Source organism: Sorex fumeus, unplaced genomic scaffold (assembly GCF_029834395.1).
Source record: "Sorex fumeus unplaced genomic scaffold, SorFum_2.1 ptg000128l, whole genome shotgun sequence".
In the NCBI taxonomy this organism is placed as follows: domain Eukaryota; kingdom Metazoa; phylum Chordata; class Mammalia; order Eulipotyphla; family Soricidae; genus Sorex; species Sorex fumeus.
In genome coordinates, this window is record NW_026606185.1 from 10,671,691 (window position 1) to 10,695,718 (window position 24,028).

The 24,028-nt window shown below is 38.8% G+C and overlaps 1 protein-coding gene across 1 annotated transcript in view; it reads left to right on the forward strand.

Annotated features, from left to right (window-relative positions):
• The first annotated feature begins 1,364 nt into the window (after positions 1-1,364).
• The window catches only part of ZPBP (zona pellucida binding protein), a 192,346-nt gene continuing 169,682 nt past the window's right edge, over positions 1,365-24,028 (forward strand). Inside the window, exons 1-2 of the mRNA XM_056138230.1 lie at positions 1,365-1,491; positions 3,328-3,408. Coding sequence (XP_055994205.1) covers positions 1,365-1,491; positions 3,328-3,408 — 208 coding nt within the window. The remainder of the gene's footprint in view (positions 1,492-3,327; positions 3,409-24,028) is intronic.

Here is a 24,028-nt window from a genome sequence, read left to right on the forward strand (position 1 = left end):
TCTTTGTTATTAAGAACCAGGGTGTTCTGAAAATATTTATGTAGTTCTACAGAAGTGTTTCCATGCTTGTCCTAGTTTGGAAAGAACCTTTTATTTTTAGTTCAGTTAGGAAGCAAAAAAATAAAGCTTGTTTGAACACCTGGCATTTATATACTATAGGCCAGTAGGCTAAGAGTTGAAGTTAAAAACATGGCAAAAGGGTTTTGTAGAGCCAGGCACATATTTATGTAAATCAAGACTCAGACATCAAGGGACAATGATACCTGTACTACAATGAGAGGGCAGTCAAATATATTGACTCATTGACATAATATAAATGTCAATATATAAATGTTATATAAATGTCAATATATAAATTGACAGTCAAATATATTGACTCATTGACATAATATAAATGTCAATATATAAATGTAATATAAATGTCAATATATAAATGTAATATAAACAATATGTGGGAAGGAGGACTAAGGCTATTTGAAATTACTTATCAAGTGCCAGTATATCCAGTAATGCTTCTTAAGTCATTCAGTCACTCATTTCTTCTTATTAAAAGCAACAATATACATTGTTTTTAATGTGCTCTGGGTAAAGTTGGTTAAACTTCATTCTTCAATGTATTTGAAATGACAACATAAGATTGATTTTATCAGTCTCTGTTCTGCTTAAGTAGATCAGGCTTCCAAAAAAAAATAAAGTTAAGGCAAGACTCTCATAGGTTGTATAAAAGCCCTCTTGGGCCTCTAGATAATGATTTTGCACATTTTTCCTGGACTTTGGTGGAGAAAGATGATCTTCCAGGTGAAAACGTTGAAGCTTATTCCAGCTAAAGTGATTTCATTCATTCTGTCAGTGTCTTCCTGAGCGTGAAGACCTCCCATTTCATTTATCGCTGGAATGTTGCACTATAATCATTTCATCGATGTTCACACGCTGCAAGTAGAGCCACTTGATTCTCCGAGAGAAGTTGGTGTGTTGGTTCCTTTCTGTTTCTGGGCTCGGTCCCTAGGAACCCTCAGGCTACCAAGAGCAGGAGGGGTGAGCGTCTTGGCTGAGCGCAAGAACGAAGGCACGTGGGGGACGAAACACATGGGGACAACGTCTAACTGCCCTTCAGGTCCCTCCCACCGCCTTCCCACTCCCAATCACAGCGCCGTGCTCTTATCAGTAAAGACGCCACCTCCTGGTTCGCGCCAGTCTGGCCAGAAGTGCCGCCCGCTCGCGCCCCTTGCCCTGGGCCTCAACGCCGGCCCGCGCCCACCAGGCCGGAAGTGCCTGCCGGCTCTCAGGGCCCTTTCCGGTCCCTCAACTTCCCACAGCGGGCGGGGCGCGCGCCTAACGCCCTTCGCGCCGAGGTGGTGATGTGGATGGAGGCGTCGGGCCCCCGCCGGGCGCGTCGGGGCAGGCGGCGGGCCCGTGCTGGCTGCCTGCTCTTCTGGGCCGCCATCCTCCTCCTTCTCTCCGCCTCAGTGGCTCCGGCGCCCGGGGGCTCAGGTGAGGCACAACACACGCGGCTTCCCTGGAGGCCTTCTTCTCTAGGGATGGGCGGCCTAGCCTCGCCTGATGGGACGGGGACGCTCCTGCCCCCAGAGAACAGAATGCGCAGCCTTTCTTTCTGAAACGCCTTTCAGATACTGACGACCAGGCCTTGACAGGGAGACGGTGCTCCCTGCCCCGTTGGAAATGTTTCACTGGCATGGTTTTGGAGTCAGATCTTGTATTCAGAAGTATTTCCCCCACAGGCAGTGGTTACTCCGGGAGTTGGGGACGGTCCTGCTGGAGTGTCCTTCGTAAGCGCGAAGCCCTGCTGTGAGCGGGATGTGTGTGTAAGCCCATGGTTGCGCAGACTCCATCAGATGGATGGTCCTGGCCTGCAGAGCTCAGCATCCTGGAACTGTGCGGGCATCAAAGGCTTTGAACGAAGGAGTCTCCGAGGGTGTGAAGGCGGTGGAGGGAGACGATAGCAAAGAAATGGTGGAGTGGACAGAGACCCGAAAGGATGCGAACTTCCTGACTTCGGGAGTCCAAAATTCATTCTAGTGTAAAATAGAACAGCTAATAATATTTTACCGTTCTATGGAAGAAAGATGCTCCTGGGTTTCTGTCATAGATTATTATGCGATGTCTGATAGATGGTGTGTACTACCCTTTAAACTTAAGGGTGTAAGAAAAATAAGTTGGTGTTACTTTAATTATTAAGATTGAATCGTGAACAGGGGATGGAGTGATAGTACAGTGGGTAGGGCGTTTCCCTTGACGTGGCAGACCTGGGTTTGATTCCCAGCATCCCGTATGGTTCCCTGAGCATTGTCAGGATTGATTCCTGATTGCAAAACCAGTAGTGCCGTGAGCATCGCCAGGAGTGACCCAAAAAGAAAAAAGAAATTGAATCGTGAGGACTGATATACAGCATTTTAAAATTAGACATGCATAATAGCAGTTATTATTATGCATTCAATTCCAAAAATATTGTATTCAATTACAGGAATAACTTAATGTTTGAATTTAATTCTGTTTTGAACATAAAACTGAAGTTTCTAGAGATGAAAGTTACCTTTCTAAAGCCGATAATTTGAAAAGTTAGGATATAAATTCAGCTCTTTTGATTTTGAGTTCCACACTTTGTACTTTTTTCTTTGATAAAGGTTATTTGGGTATATGCTTTATTGCATTTTTATACTGCTCATTTCACTGTTGTGCATCACTAACATTTGTACATTTAACAATGAAACAATGAGAATATATCAGTTCTAAAACTTACTGACTATTCACTATATGCCAGGTTTAGAGTGCTTTTTACTGATTGTAGTAAATTGACGGGAATGCTGGCCCTTGCAATCCATGAAGTTTGAGTAAATTATATGATAACAAGGAAAACTAATGTGTGCACAAGGAATTGATAGAATATAAAATAACTTACAAGAAAAGTGACGTTGATACACTACAAAAGCATAAGAAGTGATAAAGTGTGAAAGAAGAGGAATTTTTAATGTAGATATACAAGAGTAGGGATTTTTGTACTTTATTTTAATTTCTTTGTAATTTTTTGAATATCATGAGATAAACATAAAGTTGTTTAGGATTGGCTTTCAGTCATACAATGCTCTAACACAGGGTTTTATTCTTTAAAATGGAATATTCAGGAGGTAAGATAAAATAAGTCATTGCTAGATTAATTTCCTTGAGAATGTGAGGGGTAGTACACTTGGGATAGCTCATATTAAAGGAGATTGATTTACGGTTTTCTTCATCCAATGTGCTGTGATACTGTACTGTAAAAATTTTAGGATTTTTAAAAAGGCAAATTGTTGATCTTTTTGTTTCCAATAGTTGCATATTTGGTTCGGTTACCAAGAGGTTTTCATTTGACAAAAGAACCAACGAAAATAGTGGGATCACCAAATTTTCCAGGTAATAATATATTTTCATTATTTTTAAGAAAGTAATATTTGTTTAAATTTTAACCATTTTGGTCAAAAGATTAATATTTACACAATTATTCTTGTCTCCTACACCCCTGTCCTTCTATGAAATAGTTATTTTTGCATATTAGACTGATCAATGTATAACATGGATTTAGCTGCTTTAATATTTTTGTAAAAGCTATTTAACTGAATTTACATATAATGGTTTTTATTATTATGTAATAATTGGTAACAATATTAAATTTGTACAGATCAAATGTGCTATAATTTTTTCTTATTTTCAAATAATAACAAAGATTTTAGATTCACAAGATTTTATCATACAGTAGTCATGTACAACTTTTTAATATATTTTGAATTAAATTTTTGTAAGTAGTGCAAGGTAGGGATCAAGATTTTTGTTTTACATGTGAATATTCTTTTTTTTTTTCTCTCTCTTTTGGAGAGGAAGGAGTAGGGTTCCAGGAATAGAACTCGGGTCTCATGAGCTTGCACGGCCTTTACCATTGACTGCATCCTCAACCATTTGCTTGTGGTTTTGATTTGTCTTGGTGTACTTAGTATACAAATTAATTTGACTAAATGTTTTTATTAATTTCTGTACTTTAAATTCTGTCCATTGACCTCATTGATGCCATACTTATGCCAGTACTGTGCTGTTTTAATTTTGTTTCTTTATATATAGTAAATCTTAAAATTATTAAGTGTGACTCCTTCAGATTCAATCTTTACAAGGTTATTTTGGCTTTTCTGGATCCCTTGTAATTCCATATTAATAATAGAATCAGTTTGCTGATTTCAGTAAATGTACATACTGGAATTTTGGTAGGTATTATGTTGAATCTATCAGTTTTGGGAATATTACCACTTTAACAATGTGTAGTCTTCCAGTGACATTGTGGATTTTATTTCTGTTTATTTCGAGCTTTTAAAATTTTTATCAATGATTAAAGTATTCATTAAACATTAATGATACTTTATTAAATGTTTTTACTTTGTTAAAATTTTTCTCCAAAATTTTTTATTGTTTTTGATCCTAATATAAATTATTTTTACATGGGTTTTTGTACTGTGCAATGCTATTGCATAGAAATAAAATCATAAATTGATGTTCTATTGTATTGCACCGTCTGTAGTGTTGTCTTCCTGTTGTTCATTGATTTGCTCGAGTGGGCACCAGTAACGTCTCCATTATGAGACTTGTTGCTGTTTTTGGCATATCAAATACAACACGGGGAGCTTGCTAGGCTCTGCTGTGCAGGTTGAATACTCTTGGTAGCGTCTATTGGATTCTATCGTATTACCTTTGTCAATTTATTAGCTCCATTTTGGGGTGGGGCAGAGTAGTCATTTTCTTTTCCTATTTTCCTTTTTCCTTATTGACACTGTTTAGGGCTTACTCCTGGCTCTGCTTTCAGGAATTACTCCTGATAGTGCTTAGGGCACATAATTATATGGGATACCAGGGATCAAACCTGGGTTGACAGCATGCAAGATAAGTGCCTTCCGCACTGTATTGAGGATAGTCATAGGAGCTCTCCACTGTACAGAGGATAGCTCTATCCTGAGGATAGTTTTTTTTTTGTGCTTTTTTTTTAGGGTTTTATATAGAATCATACCCTGGTATATATAATATTATGTAATCTGCAAGTATAGTTTTTAAACCCTTCTTCAATCTGAATTTTTTAGTTTCTTGCCAATTGCAAGATTTTCTAGTTCAGTATTGATAATTGCAGAAGTCTTATTTCTGATATTAGTGGGAAATGAAGGGTTTATAAATATTTATATTAATTGTGCACTTTTTTATTATATGTTGTGACTTTTTTATAATTGCACTCTATAATATTAAAAAATTCTCTTCTTTTCCTAGTTTGCTGGTTTTCATTGTGAAGGATTTTAGGTTTTGTTTGATGCTTTTTCTAAACATGTTTAGATAGCCATATAGTTTTAGTCCTTTTTTACTGTGGTATGATATTGATTTTTTGCTTTTACTTATTTTGAAGGAGAGGTCACTGGAGGTACTCAGGATTAACTTTGGGTTCTGTGCTCAGAGGTCACTTCTGCTGTTGCTTGAACAAAATATTTGTGGGACTGGCCACATATAATGCAAAAGCCTTAAAATCCGTTCTATCTCTCCCATCCTGATATTTGCATTTTGAACTAGATCTCCAGTTCAAAATGGAAATTGGTTTTTAGTTTCTTATGATGTCTTTGATTTTAATTGTCATCATAGAATGAATCAGAATCAGTTGGAAGTCCTTTTTTTTTTTTTGAGAAACATCATGAGTAGTTATTGTTAATTTTATTTTCCTTTACTTTTTGGTTTTTGGCAAAATTTACCATGAATCTAATTAACTGGAAATTTTTTGGGGGAAAGCTTTTGATGACTAATTTGATAACTTGTCAGAGTTTTAAAACAATATCCTTTTAAAGGCACACTTTGACAAGTTCTATATTAGATAAAACTTCGATAAATTCTAATTTTATTTGGAGTGTAATTTAGGTTTATTTATATTTTCCACTTCATGTGGCTTCTGAAGATAAGTAAACAATTTAATGATGTGTTTAAGTCTGTGTAGAATGACTCTCATTCAGTTGCATTCTAGTAATTCACATGACTTATTGTTAGGTCCCTAGGGACCCTGAGGGAGATTCCAGAGTTAAAACTCTATAAATTTTAACTCTCCCTTTCCTGCCCTCCTTATCTGTTACCTCCCTTAAGAACTCTTCCCTTATCCACCTCCGGAATGCAGGGCTGAGAATCAGAGGAAGCAAGGTGATAACCAAATGTCCAAGTTACCTGATGCCCACTAGTCACAATGCCTATGTACGTAAATGCTGATCTTTGAATCTATAGGCTAAGGAGTGATGTACCCTTAATTGGATTGGTTAGGAAAGCATATGTTGTTACAAATCTATTGGCTATGAAATGCGCGGGCTTTGCTGTAACGGCCAGTGAAGGCCTATATAAGATCCCCTTTGAAGAGGTTCGGGGTCTTGCCTCACCTAACTGACCTGCGTGTCTGGTGTCTGTGTAGGCGGCTTGACCCTGGCTAGCCAGTCTTACAATAAACCTTGCTTGCTGTTTGCAGTCTCTGGAGTCTCTTTGTCGTTAAAGGGAGATCACGATCCGCGCCCTAACATTATTAAATGGGTTTATTCATGTTTTTCATTAATCTTGTGAAGTTTTGCCTTTATTTCTTCAAATATTCTTTCACTTTCCATTCTTCCATGGGACTTTCTTTTTGTATATACTGTATGCTTGATGATTTCCCTTCATATTTATTTTTACCCTTTCTCTCAAATTTGTTGATGCTCTCTTCTGCGTGTTAGGACTTGTTAATTCCTTACAGTAATTATTTTTCATTTAAGTAAATGTGTCTTTAAATCCAGAATTTCTTTTTTTGGTTATTAAAATAATTTATCTTTATTAGTATTTTCTATTTGGAGAGACAATGCTCATACTTTACTGGTGTTCTTTCATATTTAAAGTAACATTTAAATTCTTGACCAACCTTTGGTCTTCATCAAGGACTGTCTATTGGTTGCTTTGAAATATATTTGTTATAAGCCTGTTTCTCTCCACACTTGTCCTCAGGTTCCCTCCTACTCCTCAGCCAGCTCCTTGACAGGCTTATAACAAATTTATTTCATAGTAATTGCTCCAATAAAACTTAAGAGAATGGCAAATGGGATTGTCAGAAAATAAATCAATAAAAGTCAGTGATGATTAATTTCTTGTGATTTTAACCAACATAAAATTTTAATTAACTATTGAAAATGTGTAAAATCCCTTAGAAAGCAAGGATTAAACATACCTTTCCTAATTTAGTAGAGGGCGATCCTGTGTTAGTGATATATTTAATGCCACATATTGGGAACTTTGTTCTATCCTTTAGAGATGCTTTTTTAATGATTCTTGTGAAACTGGTTTCTAGGCTATGAAATTCCTTAAGCTGTTGCCTGTTCATGAAGCTCTGTATTGTTACTTCAAATCTGAATGACAGTCTATCTAGATAGAGAATTCTTGGTGAGGTGTTGACTGCTTGTGGTGTCATTACTCTGAACTCATTGAACATCCTCACATAGTATCACAAAGACATTGTCTAAGAACTTACTTGTTTGTGCCTTTGTTGTTTTCACTCAGTTGAGCTTGGTGGGTTTCTTCTTTTGTCTATGATTTTTTTCCCTCTGCATTTGTTTTTATGCCCAAATGTCCCTCTGTCTTAAGGAATTGTGTCATATTGGGCCTGGGTCCATTCTATTTACCTCATTTTAACTTGATTACTTATGTAAAAGAATACATTATCCTTGAAAGCTTTGTAACTGTTCTCACAGTGATTCAATTAAAAAAAGAAAGAAATTCATTATTAGGGAATGGGGATTAAAACTTCAAAAACATGCTTTTGTGTGGGGCTATATGATTCAAATTATCACATCAATATTCAGTTGATTGTCTTCATTAATATTCTTACAGATTACTGAAAGTCTGATTAGTTTTCTCAGTTTTTTAAAACCTTTTTTTATGATGTACCTGGATTTACAATACTGTTAATCATACTTTTCATGCACACATCATTTCAATACCACATCCAAACACCAGAGAGCCTGTTTCTTTCCATTGGTGTCTCAAGGATCCCTCCCAGCCCTTGCAGTGTAAGCTCAGTTTTACAGACATAACAGTTAACTTTGATGACTTTGGCCATTTGCATTTCTTTTACTCTGTTTCTTTTGTATTCTGCATATAGGCAGTGTCTCTGTCTCTCTGTCTCTGTTTCTTTCTCTTCCTCCTCCTCTCTCTCTTTATTGTGGAGGTGTGACACCTATGCAAATATAGATGAATACAGCTAATCACCTTTCTTAATCTAGTGGAGTACAGCAGTACTCAGTGCCATGTGCTGGGAAGTTTATCCTGTCTTTTAAGGAAGCTCCTTTAATACTTCTTGCAAAACTGGTCTCAAGGTTATGAATTTCCTAAGCTATTGCTTTCCCTTGAAGCTCTAGCCAGATAGTATATTCTTGGTACGGTGTTGAGGTTTTTTTTTTTTATGTAGGAGTATTGCTATTTATTCAGCCACTGATTAGCTAATTGAATTGGGCATGAACTCCACGGTGTTGAGTTTTTATACTATATTCTCCATTCTCTTCTAGCACATAGAGTCCCATTTGATAGATGTGCTGTGAATCTTACAGACATTCCTTTGTAAATTAGTTTTTTGATCTTTAAGGCCTTCAGCATTCTGTCCCTGTCTTTGATTTTTGCCATTCTGATCACATTATGTCTTGGATTTTTCTTAATTTAGTCTATTGTTGCTAGGACTCTTTCAACCTCTTTGATCTCAGTGCCTGTATTCCTCAGATCTGGGAAATATATATGTATTTTCTTTTTATTATCGTTGTTGTTTGTTTGGAGGTCATCAAGCAATGCTCAGGGCTTAAACCTGGCTTTACTCTCAGGGATCACCACTGGTGGACTTGGCACCATCGGGGTTTCTGAATACCCAGTCCAGGTCAACTGAATGTAAGGCAAGTGCCCTTATCATTCCACTCCAGTGTCTCTATTATTTCTTAACTTTTGGATCTCCATTACTTTTGCTTCCCTTTTCCTTAGAAACTCTGGCGATTCTCATATTGTTCCTTTTGAACTCATTACATTTTTCTCTGATATGCTGTGCATTTATTTTCAGAATTTTCCTCATCTTCTGTTCTCTAGAGGTTTCCTACATTTCATCTTGGAACTTCTCAATCTTTCCCTTAGCTCCTGTTCTGCTGCTCAGAATTCTGTGGAGATTTAAAACATTTAAAAGAATTCATTTTTTCAAAATTGAATCACCATGAATTACAAAGTTACAAAATTCCTTGTTCTTAAGTTTCAGGCATACAGTGTTCCAAAATCAATCCTTTCACTTTTTTCATCAATGTCCCCAGTTTCCCTCACACCCCCGCCCCACTCATCCAGATGCTTCTATGTCAGGCATTTTTTCCCCTCCACTATATCCTAATGTATCCTTACCTTGGGCTGGAGTGATAGCACAGCATGTAGGGCGTTTGCCTTGCATGCAGCCAACATGGCCGACCCGAGTTCAATTCCTCCACCCCTCCTGGAGAGCCCGGCAAGCTACCAAGAGAGTATCTTGCCCGCACCGCAAAGCCTAGCAAGCTACCCGTGACGTATTCGATATGCCAAAAACATAACAAGTTTCACAATGTTACTGGGCCCACTTGAACAAAAATCGATGAACAACGGGAAGACAGTGACAGTGATTCTTCCCTAAGTTATTCTCCCACACCAGTAGCATGCTTCCTACTGAGCAGTTACCCTGTTCTTCCTTTCTATTGTCTTTGGCTATGTGTTACTCCCCTACTAAGTTTCTATATATCCCGCATACGAGAGAGTTCCTTCTGTGTCTGCCCCCCTCCCTCTTAAATTTTATTCCCCATGATGCTTTCCAGATCCACCAGAAAATTGCATGGCTCCTTACAGTCAAGTAGTGTTTCATTGTGTGTATGTACTGTGACTTCTTTATCCAGTCATTTGTTCCTGGGGACTTGAGTTGTTTCCAGATTTTGGCTATTGTGAAGAGTAATGCATTGAGCATAGGAGTGCAGATACCTTTTCTGTGTTGTGCATTCGGGCCCTCGGGATATATTGCCAGAGGCACAATAGCTGGGTCTTTTTGGAAATCCAATTCCTAGTTGAGGAATGTCCATATTGTCTTCCAAAAAGGCTGGCCCAGTCGAAATTTACACCAGCAGTGAATGAGGGACTCTTAATCCCACATTCTCACCAGCATTGGTGGTGGTGGTTCTTTGTGATGGAGACAGTTAGTGGTATAAGGTGGTGTTTCATTTTTTTTCATTTGTATCTCCCTGATGATTGTTATAGAGTATTTTAAAATATGCCTTTTGACCATTTGTTTTTTTTTTATTTGAAGAAATTTTTGTTCCTCTTTTCTCCCCATGTTTTGATAGGGTTCCATTTTTTTCTTGTAAAGTTTTACCAGTGCTTTATATATTTTAGATGTTAAGCTTTTAGTGAATGAGCAATTAATTTCTCCAATTCTGTTCTCTTTGTATTTGGTAATCGTTTCTTGTGAACTAAAGAAGCTTCTTAATTTAAGAAGGTCTGATTTGTTTATCTTTGCTTCCACTTGCTTGGTCAGTGGCATTTTATTCTTAGAGCTAACTCTAGTTTCATCATGAGGGGTTATGCCCATGTTTTTCTTTATGTATAATATAAACTTAGGTCTGATATTGAGGCATTTGATCGCTTGATATCTTCTTACTCATTGATTTGCTCCAGCGGGCACTAGTAACATCTCCATTCATCCCTATACATACAAGCATAGCCCAATGTCAACTGTTTGTTCTAGGAACACGAAGAGCCTCAAACCGATCATTCAGGGTCTTGATAAAGAAGTCTGACCATCTCATAGGTGGGCAGCCACGCGATTTTTTGACGTCCGGTGGAATTCAGTTGGTAATGGCTCTAGTCCAGTGGTCATCTTCAAGTCTCATTACATGTCCAGCTCATCTGATTTTCGATGCCTTGGTAAACAAGACAGTGTCCCTGATTCTTGAGTGTTAATGGAGGTCGGAACTCCGGATTCTTTCTCTCATTTGAGTGAAGCGTGATACTCCAAGCATAGCTCTTTCGATTCCTCTTTGAGAGACCCGATAGCATTCTCATCCTGTTTTTGTAAGGCCCAGGTCTCTGAGGCGTATGTTAATGTAGGAAGAACAGTGGAATCGAAGAGATGTGCTCAGAGCTGGAGGTTCTTCATCCTCTTAGCTATTTCTTCGACGCTTTTGAAGGTGTTCTAAGCCACTCTCCTCCTCCTGAGCAACTCAGGTGCCAGGTCATTTGTCATGTTGACTTCTCGACCTAGGTACACATAACTGTTGCATTAGGAGATGGTCATTCTGTTGAGAGTGAATGGAACGTCAGGAACAAGACTGTTTCTCATGATCATTGTCTTTGTGAGATTCATCTGTACTTTGACTTTTCCATACTCATGGTGAAGTTGGTCAGCATTTGTGCCACTTGGCTGATGTTTGGTATTATTAGAATGATGTCATCAGCAAAGCGGAGGTGGTGTAGTTGCCGACCATCTATCTTCACTCCCATTTTTTCCCATTCCAGTTGTCTCATGACATTCTAGAGGGTGGTACTGAAGAGTTTTGGTGAAATAGTATCACCCTGCCGAACCCCTCTCTTGACATCAATGATCACTTCTTTGTAGAATGGTGAGATCCTGGTAGTGAATCTGTAATACAGCTGATGGAGGATCCTGATGTATTGAGTTTGAACACCCTGATTGGCTAAGGCTTTGATGACCGCTTCCGTCTCAACAGAATCAAAGGCCTTCTTTAAATCAATGAACGTTAGAAAGAGCAGCATCTTGAACTCCTGAGAAACCTCAATGAGCTTAGTTATCATGTGCATATGGTCAATCGTGCTGAATCCTTTGTGGAACCTGGCTTGCTTGCATGGTTTTCCTTCATCTAGTGTTCTGCCAATCCTATTCTCGATGACTCAAGTGAATAGCTTGTAGAAGACTATAGGCAGATTGGGCTTGTAGAAGTCTAATAGGCAGATTGGGCGATAGTTGCCAGTGTCGTGGATTTCTCCCTTCTTGTACAGTAGTACAGTCCTGCTGGTTTTCATTTGGGACGGAACCTTGCATTCAGACAGGTAACATGTGAAGAGCCAAGCCAGTGTATTGATGAGTACTGATGGTAGGTTCTTCAGGTGTTCATGTCTGACCTTATCTGCGCCAGGTGCTCTTTGTTTCTTTACTGATGATATGATGTGTCGGATTTCGGAAGGGAGAACATTGAGAATGACATATCCATCCTGCGGAATGTGGTATATGGGCAGGTGGACGTGGCTTGTAAAGAGATCTGTGTAGAATTCATGAATAATCTCTCAATTGCCCTTCTGGAAGATGTGATAGATCCATCAGGACGTCGGAGGGCAGTCATCTTGGTCTTGTAGTTGGTAAAGGACAGGTGGGTGTTACGAATGCTTTTCCTGGCTTCTGCCACATCTACCAGCACTGCTGCTCTTCTCTCTTTGAGGTCTTCCTTGATCGCTTCTCTGCAATGCTTTGGGAGCTCAGATGTTTGCTTGCGGTTGCCTGAGGCATGCGCCAAGCCATGTTGGCGAATAAGCTCAAGAGTTTTAGAAGACAGCTCTTTTTTTGTGGTTATCTCTCTCTTGGTGTTCCTCACACAATCATGGAGGTGCTGAACCAGTGAATCATATTCCTTGTCAATGTTGTCAATGACATCATCTTCCCATGTTGCTGCAAAAGAGCCAAAAAACTCCCAGTTGGTGGTCGTTCTGGGAGTTCTCTTCTTAAACTTTTCAGCCCTTTCTCCCTGCTCTGTGAAGTAGAATTTTGCATGAAGGAGACGCTGGTCTGATCCTGTTTGGAATTTTGGGATAACAGTGACATCGGTCAGGCAAAACCATAGATTGAATATGATGTGGTGAATTTGTTTGTGGAACTGTCCACCAGGAGTCTCCCATGTCCAATGTTTAGATTCGGCCTTATGGAACTGTGAGTTACCTTGGATGGTCTTGGTTGACATGATGAATTCAGACAGTCTGTCACCCTGTTCATTCCATTCTAGGCCATGGGTCCTGATGTGCAGTTCTTTGGCTGATCTTCTTGGTCCTATCTTGGCATTAAAATCACTGACAATGATCTTGTAGAAAGTTTATAGAACTTCTCCAGCTCCATGTAGAACTTCTCAATTTCTCCTTCATCATAATTGGATGTTGGTGTGTAGACAATGAAGATAGAAACTGCTGGCAGTGAGCCACATCTATTCAAGTGTAATTGTCCGATTCGGGTTGATAGGCATTCAAATGAATCAATGTTCATGACTTATTTCGTTTTCACAAGGACACCGACACCACCAAAACCTCTTTTGTTGCATGTTCCAAGGAAGAGTTCTTCTCCAGTGTTGAAAATGGCATGATGTGATTGATGCCTTCTCATCTCGGTCAGACCAATGATGTCGTACTTGATCTTTCGCGCTTGTACCATCAGATGCCAGTGTACGTGCATTGAAAGTATAGACAGTCATTTTTGTCTTTCTTCATTTTGGCAGCCTAGTTTGGCCTTGAGATTTTATCAGCCTCTCCTTCCACATCCTTCTCAATGCTGCCGTATTCAGGGTCAGAGGAATGACACCCATTGTATTTACTGGATTTGGCATATCGAATACACTATGGATAGCTTGCCAGGCTCTGTGTGGGTGGGCTGTCTTTGGTAGCCTGAAAACACAAACTTTGCAGGTGTTCCTATTCAGGCATATGTGCTGATATGATACTCCCAGTAGCCTGCTGGGTTCTCTGAGAGTGAGAACTAGAGAATAAGTAGTTGCTCAGCTACGAATGTGGCCGTGCGCTTCTGGGAGCTTGGTGTTATAGTCTCTGGATCCTGGCCATTGATGGGGTTACACAGCAATTGGTGGGTATAACTGTCTAGCTACTGGAAGGCCCAGTCCTGAACCGATCAGGCTTTTTGAGGTGTTTATCAATATTAATATTAATTGAGGCATTTAATACATTTTAATTTAATTTTCGTGCCTGGTATTGGAAACAAGTCTGAGTTATTTATTTATTTTTTGCATGCAGCCATCCGGTTTTTATACCACCACATATTGAAGAGTCCTTTCTTGCTCCCCTTCATATATTTTTTGGTCCTTAATAGAAGATTAACTGACTATGTACATGAAGGTATTATTGAGTCTTTAGGGGGGCTACACCCGATGATGCTCCAAAGTTACTGCTGGCTGTGCACTCAGGAATTACTCTTGGAGGTGCACAGGGGACCATATGGAATGCCAGGGATCTAACCCGGGCTGGCTGCATGGAAGGCAAGTGCAATACCCACCGTATTATCCTTCCGACTCCTCTGTTGAGATATTTGTGTTACCTATCTGTCATTTCTGATTGTAGTTTCTTAGCTTGACTGTTATATTTTTCTGATTTTCTGACTACTGTTGTTTCTTTGGTTCATTAAGCATCCTTATCATAGCCACTGACATCATCCTCTGAGTATTTATGGAGCTGGTAGATATTGTAACCTTCCTCTTGTTTCTGCTCATTAAACTTGGTGGGCTTCTAAACAACTTTCCCAATGATCTTTGAGTCTTTCTCCTGTGTTTAGAGTGAATCATTGTTGTTATCCCCCCCCCACCCCGAGACTCTGAAGAATTAGTCTGGTGATTTCTCTTTTCCTTCCATGCCCATCTTAACCCAGTGATAGGGACTATAACTATAAGCATTGTGAAATTTTATAGATAGAGTTGTATCAGTGGGTCTGTTGTTTCTTAACAGTAAGTGAGTTTCTTAATCTGCCACTTTCACTGATATCAAAGTGTTATCACAACTTAAAAATAATACCTGCAACTTTACACTAAAATTATAGCTTATTTATAATTACTTTTAATTGCTAAATTCTATTGGATATGTTTGACTTTATGCTTAAAACACAATTATTTATATTTATATTTATTATACATAAATGTATTTATATTCATTATATTTATTAATGTATTGTTTTAATTCTGCATTCGTTTCTTATATCACCAAGGAGATTGCTATATATATTTTTTAAATTTTTTAAAAAATTAATTCTATTTAAACCGATATTTTCCAGTGTGGAAACCCCAACTAAATTACCTCTGCAACCATGAAAATATTTCTCTGCAAAATTAATCTAGTCTTCTAAATTTTCATAATACTAGAAACAATGTGTCATGTCGTATGTTACTTTGATTCCTCTGTTGAAATTTTGGGTCATATTTTCTCAGACTTACTGTACAATAAAGAACAGGAAAAATGTATGTTTGTGTATATGTGCAAACATGTTCTTTACACTGTGCTTCACAGATAGTATGTGGATATACACAAAGGAAAATATGTTTTATTCATTTTCTCAATAACGCATCTGTCAAAAAATTATGATAAATGAGAAAGCCCCAGTAACATTTCAGTTTCTCTTAAGAATTGGAGCCTTCAGTGAAGAAATATGTTAATGCTTTACAAAATAATAATCAAATTTGCTTTGCATGCGGCTGACCCAGGCCAACCCATGTTTGATTCCTCTGCCACTCTCAGAGAGCCGGGCAAGCTTCTCTTCCCCCTTCCCCTTCCCCTTCCCCTTCCCCTTCCCCTTCCCCTTCCCCTTCCCCTTCCCCTCCCCCTCCCCTTTCCCCTTCCCCTTCCCCTTTCCCTCCCCTTTCCCCTTCCCCTTCCCCTTCCCCTTCCCCTTCCCCTTCCCCTTCCCCTTCCCCTCTCCCCCCCTCTTCCCCTCCCCTCTCCCCCCTCCCCCCCTCTTCCCCTCCCCTCTCCCCCCTCCCCTCCCCACTCCCCTCCCCTCCTCCTCTCCCCTCCCCTCCCCTCTCCCCTCCCCTCCCCTCCGCTCCCCTCCAAGTGATAAAGAAACAGTGGTACATGTACACAATGGAATACTATAGAGGGGAGGGGGTATTCCATTGTGTACATGTACCACTGTTTCTTTATCCAGTCATCTATCTTGGGCACTCAGCTTGTTTCCGGATTCTGGCCATTGTGAATAGTGCTGCAGTGAACACAGAAGTGCAGATGGTGTTTCTGCTGTGTGTTTTGGTCCGCCAGGGTATTTTATCTGACGTGGTATTGCTGGGTCAAATGGGAGCTCAATTTCTAGTTTTCAGAGGAATACCCATTTTATTTTCCAAAAAGGCTGAACTAGTTGACATTCCTACCATCAATGAATGAGGTCCCTTTCTCCCTGCATCCGTGCCAGCACTGGTTGTTCTTGTTCATTTGTATGTGTGCCAGTCTCTGTGGTATGAAATATCTCATTGTTGTTCTGATTTGCATCTCTCTGATGATTAGTGATGTAGAGCATTTTTTATGTGTCTTTTGGCCATGTGAATTACTTCTTCTTCTTTTTTTTTTTTGGAAGGGGTTACACCCAGAGATGCCTTGGGGGGTATTCCTTGCTCTGCACTCAGGAATTACTCCTGGCAGTGCTTAGGGGACAATATGGGATGCCGAGGATCAAACCAGGGTCAGTTGCGTGAAAAGCAAACACTCTACTCGCTATACTATCACTCTGGCCCCTTGAATTACTTCTTTGAGGAATTTTCTCTTCATTTGTTTTTCCCATTTTTTGATGGGGTTGGATTTTTTTCTTGTACACTTCGAACAGTTTGATATTAACTCCTTATCAGATGGGCATTGGGTGAATAATTTTTCAAATGCCATGGGCTGTTTGATCACTGTTTCTTTTGAGGTGCAGAAGCTTTTTAGCTTAATATAGTCCCATTTGTAAATCTGTGCCTCTACTTGCTTGATCAGTTATCCTTGAAGATGCCTTGAGCTCCAATGTCATGAAGGATTTTGCCTCTGTTTTCTTCTATGCACTTTATGGATTAAGGTCTGATGTTGATCTTTAATCCATTTTTATTTGACTTTTGTGCATGGTGTTAGGTAGAAGTCAGTTTGTTTTTTATATGTAGCTGTCTTATTCTCTGCGTACCACTTGTTTAAGAGGCTTTCCTTGATCCACTTCATATTTCTTTATTCCGTATCAAAGATTAGGTGATTATGTATTTGAGTATTTATGCCAGGATGTCCAACTCTATCCATTGACCTGCGAGTCTGTCTTTATTCCAGTACCATGCTGTTTTAAGTACTACCGTATTATACTGCAGTTTGACATTGGGGAAGGTGTTGCCTCCCATCTTCTTTTTTCCAAGAATGGCCTTAGCTGTTCATGGCGGTATATTGTTCCATATGAATTTCAGGAGTGTTTGATCTGTTTCTCGAAAACTATAATGGGTATGCTTATAGGAATTGCATTGCATCTGTATAATGATTTGGGAAGTATTGCCACTTTGACAATGTTAATTTTCCCAGTCTATGAGCAGAGGGTGTGTTTCCATTTCCTTGTGTCCTCTTTTATTTCTTGAAGTACTGTTTTGTAGTTCTCTTTGTACAGGTTCTTTATGTCCTTAGTTAAGGTGGTTCTTAGTGATTTTTTTTTGTGGAAAAATTGTGAACAGCACCATTTATTTTTAAGATCACTACTCATTCATTATTTGCACTTAGGAAAGCCATGAATTTTGGGTACTTATTTTGTAATCTGCCATTCTACTATACAAATATATTGTTTCTGGGAGCTTTTGGTAGAGACTTTAGGGTTCTTCAAATATAGCATCATGTCATCTGCAAATAATAAGAGCTTGACTTCTTCCTTTCCTATCTGTATGCCATTAATAACTCCCCCCCCACCCCCGACTGCTATGGCAAATACTTCCAGTACTATATCAAATTGATGTTGTGAGAATGGACATCCTTGTCTTGTCCCTGATAGTAGAGGGAAGGCTTTTAGTTTATCTCCATAGAGGATAATGCTTGCTCATGGTGGATGTCTTTGACTATATTGAAGAAAGTTCCCTTGACTCCCATTTTTTTGAGAGTTTTTATCATGATGGTTGCTGGATCTTGTCAAAAGCTTTTTCTGCATCTATTCATATGATTGTGTGCGTTTTAAAATTTTTTCAATTTTATTTTTATAAAGTTGTTCACAAAATTGATTATGTTCAGTATTTCAACACCAGTCCCACGACCATTATACCTTCCCATCATCATTATTTCAAATTTTTCCACCATCACTCAATCTTGTCCCACAGGCAGATGCTAAATAATTTATTTTTATTGCTTGTTATGAATAGTACAAAATGTCAAAGCAGCTGTGTGCTCCTGGAATTCTAAAATTTTAAATAATTGGGTTCCGGAGGCATCTCTTCAGCATGCTGCTCTCTTCTGAGATTCATTTGTGAATCTCACAATTGTGGCCATTAATATGCTGAAATGGTGCCCTGAGGCAGTTCGTGGGCATAACGGGGAGATGGGAGGAGATGGCCCATTCCTGACTCTGCATAGGAGATGGCCCATTCCTCACTCTGGAGTTTCCAGTCACAGGTCCAGGATACATGGGTTTTTCATCAGATTCATTTTCATGCGTGAGGGGCATGGGATGAACCTGTGAAGATCAGCCATGGGCGTGGTGGCAGTTCGGTTCTGGAGGTTTGCGGCTGCTGGGGTTCATTTGGAGCAGGTAGAGGGAAACACCTGTCCCCCTCCAAAGTGCCCTGGTGAAATCAACTTGGTGTGGGGTGAGGAGACATCTCTGCAGCATGCAACTCTCTTCCGAGATTCATTTTCTTTTATCAAAATGGTTTCTTATGTTGATTGACTCGGCAAATGTTAAACCAAACTTGCATCCCCAGGATGAATCCTTCTTGATCATGGTATGGTCTTTTTGGTGACTTTTTGGGTTATATTTGCTAATATTTTGTTAAGAATCTATGCATCTGTGTTCATCAGGGTTATTGGTTTTCTTTTTTTGTGGTGTCTCTGTCTCCTTTGGGTATCAGGGTGATATTTGCATCTTCAGAACTGTTTGAGACTGTAAAGTTTGAAGGGATTGACAGTTAGGTCCTCTATAATTGTCTGGAAGAATTCGCTAGTGAATCTATCTGGGCCTAGACTTCTGTTTTGGGAAAGAATTTTTGTTTTGTTTTGTTTTGGGGTCACACCTGGCGATGCACAGGGCGCTGGACTGGACTTAGGAATTACTCCTGGCAGTGCTCAGGGGACCATATGGGATGCTGGGAATTGAACCCAGGTCAGGTGCATGCAAGGCAAACACCCTACCCACTATATTATTGCTCCAGCCCTGGGGAAGACTTGACTACCACTTTAGTTTCCTCAATAGTAATAGTCTGTTCAGGTTTTCCAAATCTTACTGGTTCAGTCTTGGAAAGTTATAAAAATCTAGGAATTTATTCATTTCTTCAAGGTTCTCTTGTTTTGTGCCATAAAAATATTCAAAGTTATCTCTGATGATCCTATGGATTTCTGCAGTTTCTGTTGTTATACACCCGTTTTCATTTCTAATATGGTTTATTAGGTTCCTTTCTCTCTTTCTTTGTGAATCTTGTTAGTGGTTTTATTGATCTTGATCTTGTTTTGTTTTTCCTCAGAGAACCAGCTCCTGGTTTTGTTGATATTTTGATTCATCTTTTTTTTTTTTTATTCCAGCTCAATGATTTCTGCTCTAATTCTTCTACCAGGTTTGGGTTACTTTTGTTGGTCATTTTTCAAGATCTTCAGCTGTGGAGTTAAGTTATTGGTTTGGACCCTCTCTTCTTTCCTGATGAATGCTTACAGAGCTATAAACTTTCAGTGTCCCACAAGTTGTGATAGCTCATGTCCTCATTCTCATTTGTTTCCAGGAATTTTTCTATTTCCTCTTTGATTTACTCTCTAAGTTCTTCAGTAGTGAACTATTTAATTTCCAGTTGTTTGATTTGGTTCTCCATTTCTGTGTGTGATTCACTCCTATTTTCAGTGTATCATGGTCAGATAGGATAGTTGGTATAATTTAAGTCATTTTCATTTTATGGAGGTATGTTTTGTTGCCAAGCATGTGTTCTATCTTGGAGAATGTCCTCTGTGCATTGGAGAAGAATGTATATTCAGCTTTTGGGGATGAAAAGTCCAGTATATATATACTAACCCCCTCTCTTTTATTTCCTTTCTCAAAGTATCACCTTGATGAGCTTTAGTGTGCTTGATCTATGGAGGGGTGACAAAGTGATGTTAAAGTCTCCAACTATTATTATGTTGTTATTAATGTCTTTCTTCAAGCCTATTAGTCATTTCAAGTATTTTGCTGGCCCCTTATTAGCTGCATATACATTTAGGAGTGTGAGTTTTTCCTGGTGTACAGGTTGTTTGATCTTTAAGAAATGACCTGCGCTGTCTCATATAACCTTCTCCAGCCTGAATTCTGTGTAGTCTGATATCAGTGTGGCCACCAGCTTTTTTGAGGGGTGGGGGGTTGCTTGGATAATTGTTTTCCAGCCTTTGACTTTGAACCTGTATTTGCTTTGATTATTCAGATATGTTTCTTGCAGGCAGCAGAATGTTGGGTTAAATTTTCTAATTCATCTTGTTACTCTGTGCCTCTTGATTGGTCCATTTAGTCTATTGACATTGAAAAAGATTATTGTGATGGGGATTTGTGCCATCTTTATGTAGGAGTTTGGTGTACTTGTGGGGCTTGTCTTATCTTAAAGCAGCTCATTTATTTCTTCTTGTAACAATAATTTTTGTCTATGAAGTTCCTGAGTTGTTATTTATCTGTGAAATTGTGTATTGTTCCTTAAAATCTGAATAAAAGTCTGGCTGGGTAATGTATTCTTGGTGAGACATTCATTTCATTGAGTTTGTTCATTATATCCCACCTCTGTCTTTGGGCCGAGGGTGTTTCATCTCATAATTCTCCTGTGAATCTTAGGGATGCTCCATTATAAGCAATTTCCTTCTTTGATCTTGATATTTTCAGTGTTCTACCTCTATCAGAAGTAGATGGGAGAGACAAGGGATCTTCCCAGGATCCACTTGCCTGCTCCAATACCCTAGCACTGTTTGCTATATATTTTTCTACTTATGACTCCAGAAAATTTTAAAAACCTGTTATTCTTGCCTAGAATTTCTTTAGTTTTGTCATAAAGTTCCCAGAATATTTCTGTCTATATTAGCACTTTTTCTGTTTATTGACCACTTCTTTAATTATGCACCTGTTTCTTTTTGTGTGAATACAGGGCCATTCATAGTGGTGCTAAGGGACCTTCTTGACCATTCCTACTTATGCTCTAGGAGTGCATACCCAACATTGTGGAGATCCAACCTGGCAGTACATGGGGCCATGATGATCATGCCCAGTTGTGTGTTAGGAACTACAAGGCTATTGAGGGTCATGCTGGGTGCATCATAAAATGCCTGTCATTGAACTTAGGGTCTTGTACGTATGTATGCATACATACAAAGTATGTTCAAATGGTCTCCCCCCTCCCCCAGCCCAGATAGTAATTCCTAGTAATTTATCATATGAATATTTGATTTCCTTTAGGTTAATTCAACTTTGTAAAGTGTTAAATTAATGCTAATTTGTATATTGCTTTAAATTTGTGAGGCAGTGCTTGGGGGACCAAAGTCAGGTCCTTAACCCTCACCAGCCAGGAATGAATCAGAACTCCCAACATGCAAGGAATGTATTCTAGCCTTTTGTCTCCAGTCCAGTTTATATATTTCTTTTGCATCCACTGAAAAATCTGTTTTTATATCTATATTTTTATATCCAAGATAAACAGTTTATCATAGGAGTTGAGTACTCCCAATCTTCTTAAAATGCTATTTCTACAAGTGAAATTCTTCCATATCCTCCCTGGGATGAAGTAGTTTCATTTTCCTTTTGTATTTTTTCTTTTTCCATGAATGCACATTATGGTGCTTGAGACCACTCCTGCTTGGTGCTCAGAGTTTCTTTTAGGATTGTGTGGGGACCACATGCCAGAGATTGGATCTGGGGCTTCTGCTGCAAAGCATCAGCTCCAAAATTTTGAGCCATTTCTCTGACCCTCACCAGCATGAAATGCTACTTTTCCATGTTACTAAATTAAAAGTTCACATACATATATCCATAGTTTGATTGATTTTTAAAGAGTTACTTTTATATGAAAAATATGCATTATAAATTTATCATTAGCTTTATTTCAACTATGTTCTCACAGATGTCAAATTGGGATTGCTTTTTTGGTAAGATGTAACTTTGCATATTTTATGTAAGATTAGATGAAAATTGTTAATCCTTATAAATTAAGTATTTTGTTTTTAATGTGTGTGTATGTTTAGTACTGCAAATTTTAAAAAATTCTTATTGTAGTACCATTGTTTAAAGTAGTGCTTGGGGCTGGAGCGATACCACAGGGAGTAGGGCGTTTGCCTTGCACGCGGCCGACCTGGGTTCGATTCCCAGCATCCCATATGGTCCCCTGAGCACCGCCAGGAGTAATTCATGAGTGCATGAGCCAGGAATAACTCCTGTGCATTGCCAGGTGTGACCCAAAAAGCAAAAATAAATAAATAAATAAAAATAAAGTAGTGCTAATGTTAGTAGTTACAGTGTACAAAACACTTAATATGCCCTTATTACCAAAGTGCAAGAAATGCTCTAACACCATTCTTAGGCCACTTCCCAACTCCTTTCACACCCCATATACCCCTTTTTTGTATTTCAAAATTGTTCAGTTATGTTATCTTGGTCTAAACTTTGTTTTCATTCCATTGTTATTATTATTATTATTATTATTGTTTGCTTTGCTTATTTATATGCTACAACATGAGTGAGATCATCTGACATCTATCCTCCCTATGACTTATTTCAATTAGTCTATCCAAGTTGAAGCAAAAGGCTACGTATTTTCTTTTTGCCAAATTGTATTCCATTGTGTATATGTACTTAGAACATTTTTTATCCACCACTTTTTTTCAGAATTTGTGTTATTTTCAGATCTTTTGTATGGGTATGGGGACTCCCTAATTGTCCTCAGGGAACCATGGTCATTCCTGAAAATACTTGGCTAAGTGGGTCATTGGTTCAGTACTGTGCCTAAAGATGTATGCAGAATTACTTGAACTCTGTGGTACTGGAGAACACCACAACCACCCCAGCAGTGCTTTGAGGCCTTCAGGGCCACATTCAGTGGTACTTAGACTCCTTCAGCACTATAGATTCATGGAGACCATATTGGGGTGTCAGGGGTGGAACCTAGCTTCCTTCGGTACATGCCTCTGTATCATTTCGCAACCCCTGTTTCCAGATCTTGGTTATTTTAAGTAATGCTGTGATTTGTGTAGGTATGTATCTTTTCCAAGAACACAAACATTTATTTGAAAATATAAATACTCTCTTTTTGCATAAAAGATTTTTCTAGTGCTGGGACTACTGCTTATAGGACTGGAGTGTATCATTACATGTGCTTGATGCCAGGTTCCATCTCTGGAATTTCATGACCGCCTAAGCTCCACCAAGAATATAACCTGGGTATAGCCTTGGTGTCCTGCAGCTGAGCACTTAACTATCAGACCTGTACAGCTGAAAAATGTATTGTTGGCCCATGAGTATTCTTGGAGGCCCTCCACCTAAATGTTCTAAATATCAACATAAAATTATTGAAATTTTCTGTTTTTAGGGGAAGGTTAAGTGGGTGGTCACACTTGGTGATGCTCAGGGATTACTCTTGACTCTCTACTCAGGGATCACTCCTGGAGCAGCTCTGAGAACCATATGGGATACTAAATTCCAGGTTGGTACATGCAAAGCAAGTACCTTACCTGCTGTACTATTTCTCAGGACCCTTAAGTTTTCTTTAGTTAGTAATTTTATCTTAAAATGTTCAGTCTTTTCGAGTGTCTTTTTAAATAAGCTAGTAAGGTTTAAATTTAGTTCAATTTTATTGTATATTCAAGCATTTTATACTTGAATTTTTTTTGCTATTATAGATGGTATTTATTTTATTATAGTTTAGCCTGGTTACGATAGTGTTAAAGTTTACGGTATTGATGTACACATTTACTGCCCTCCCCCATCACTAGATGAATCCCCTGTATTACAGAAAGCATAATATTGTAAGACCTCACTGCAGTGAAGGTGTTCTCTATAACTGTAGCAGCACCATCACAA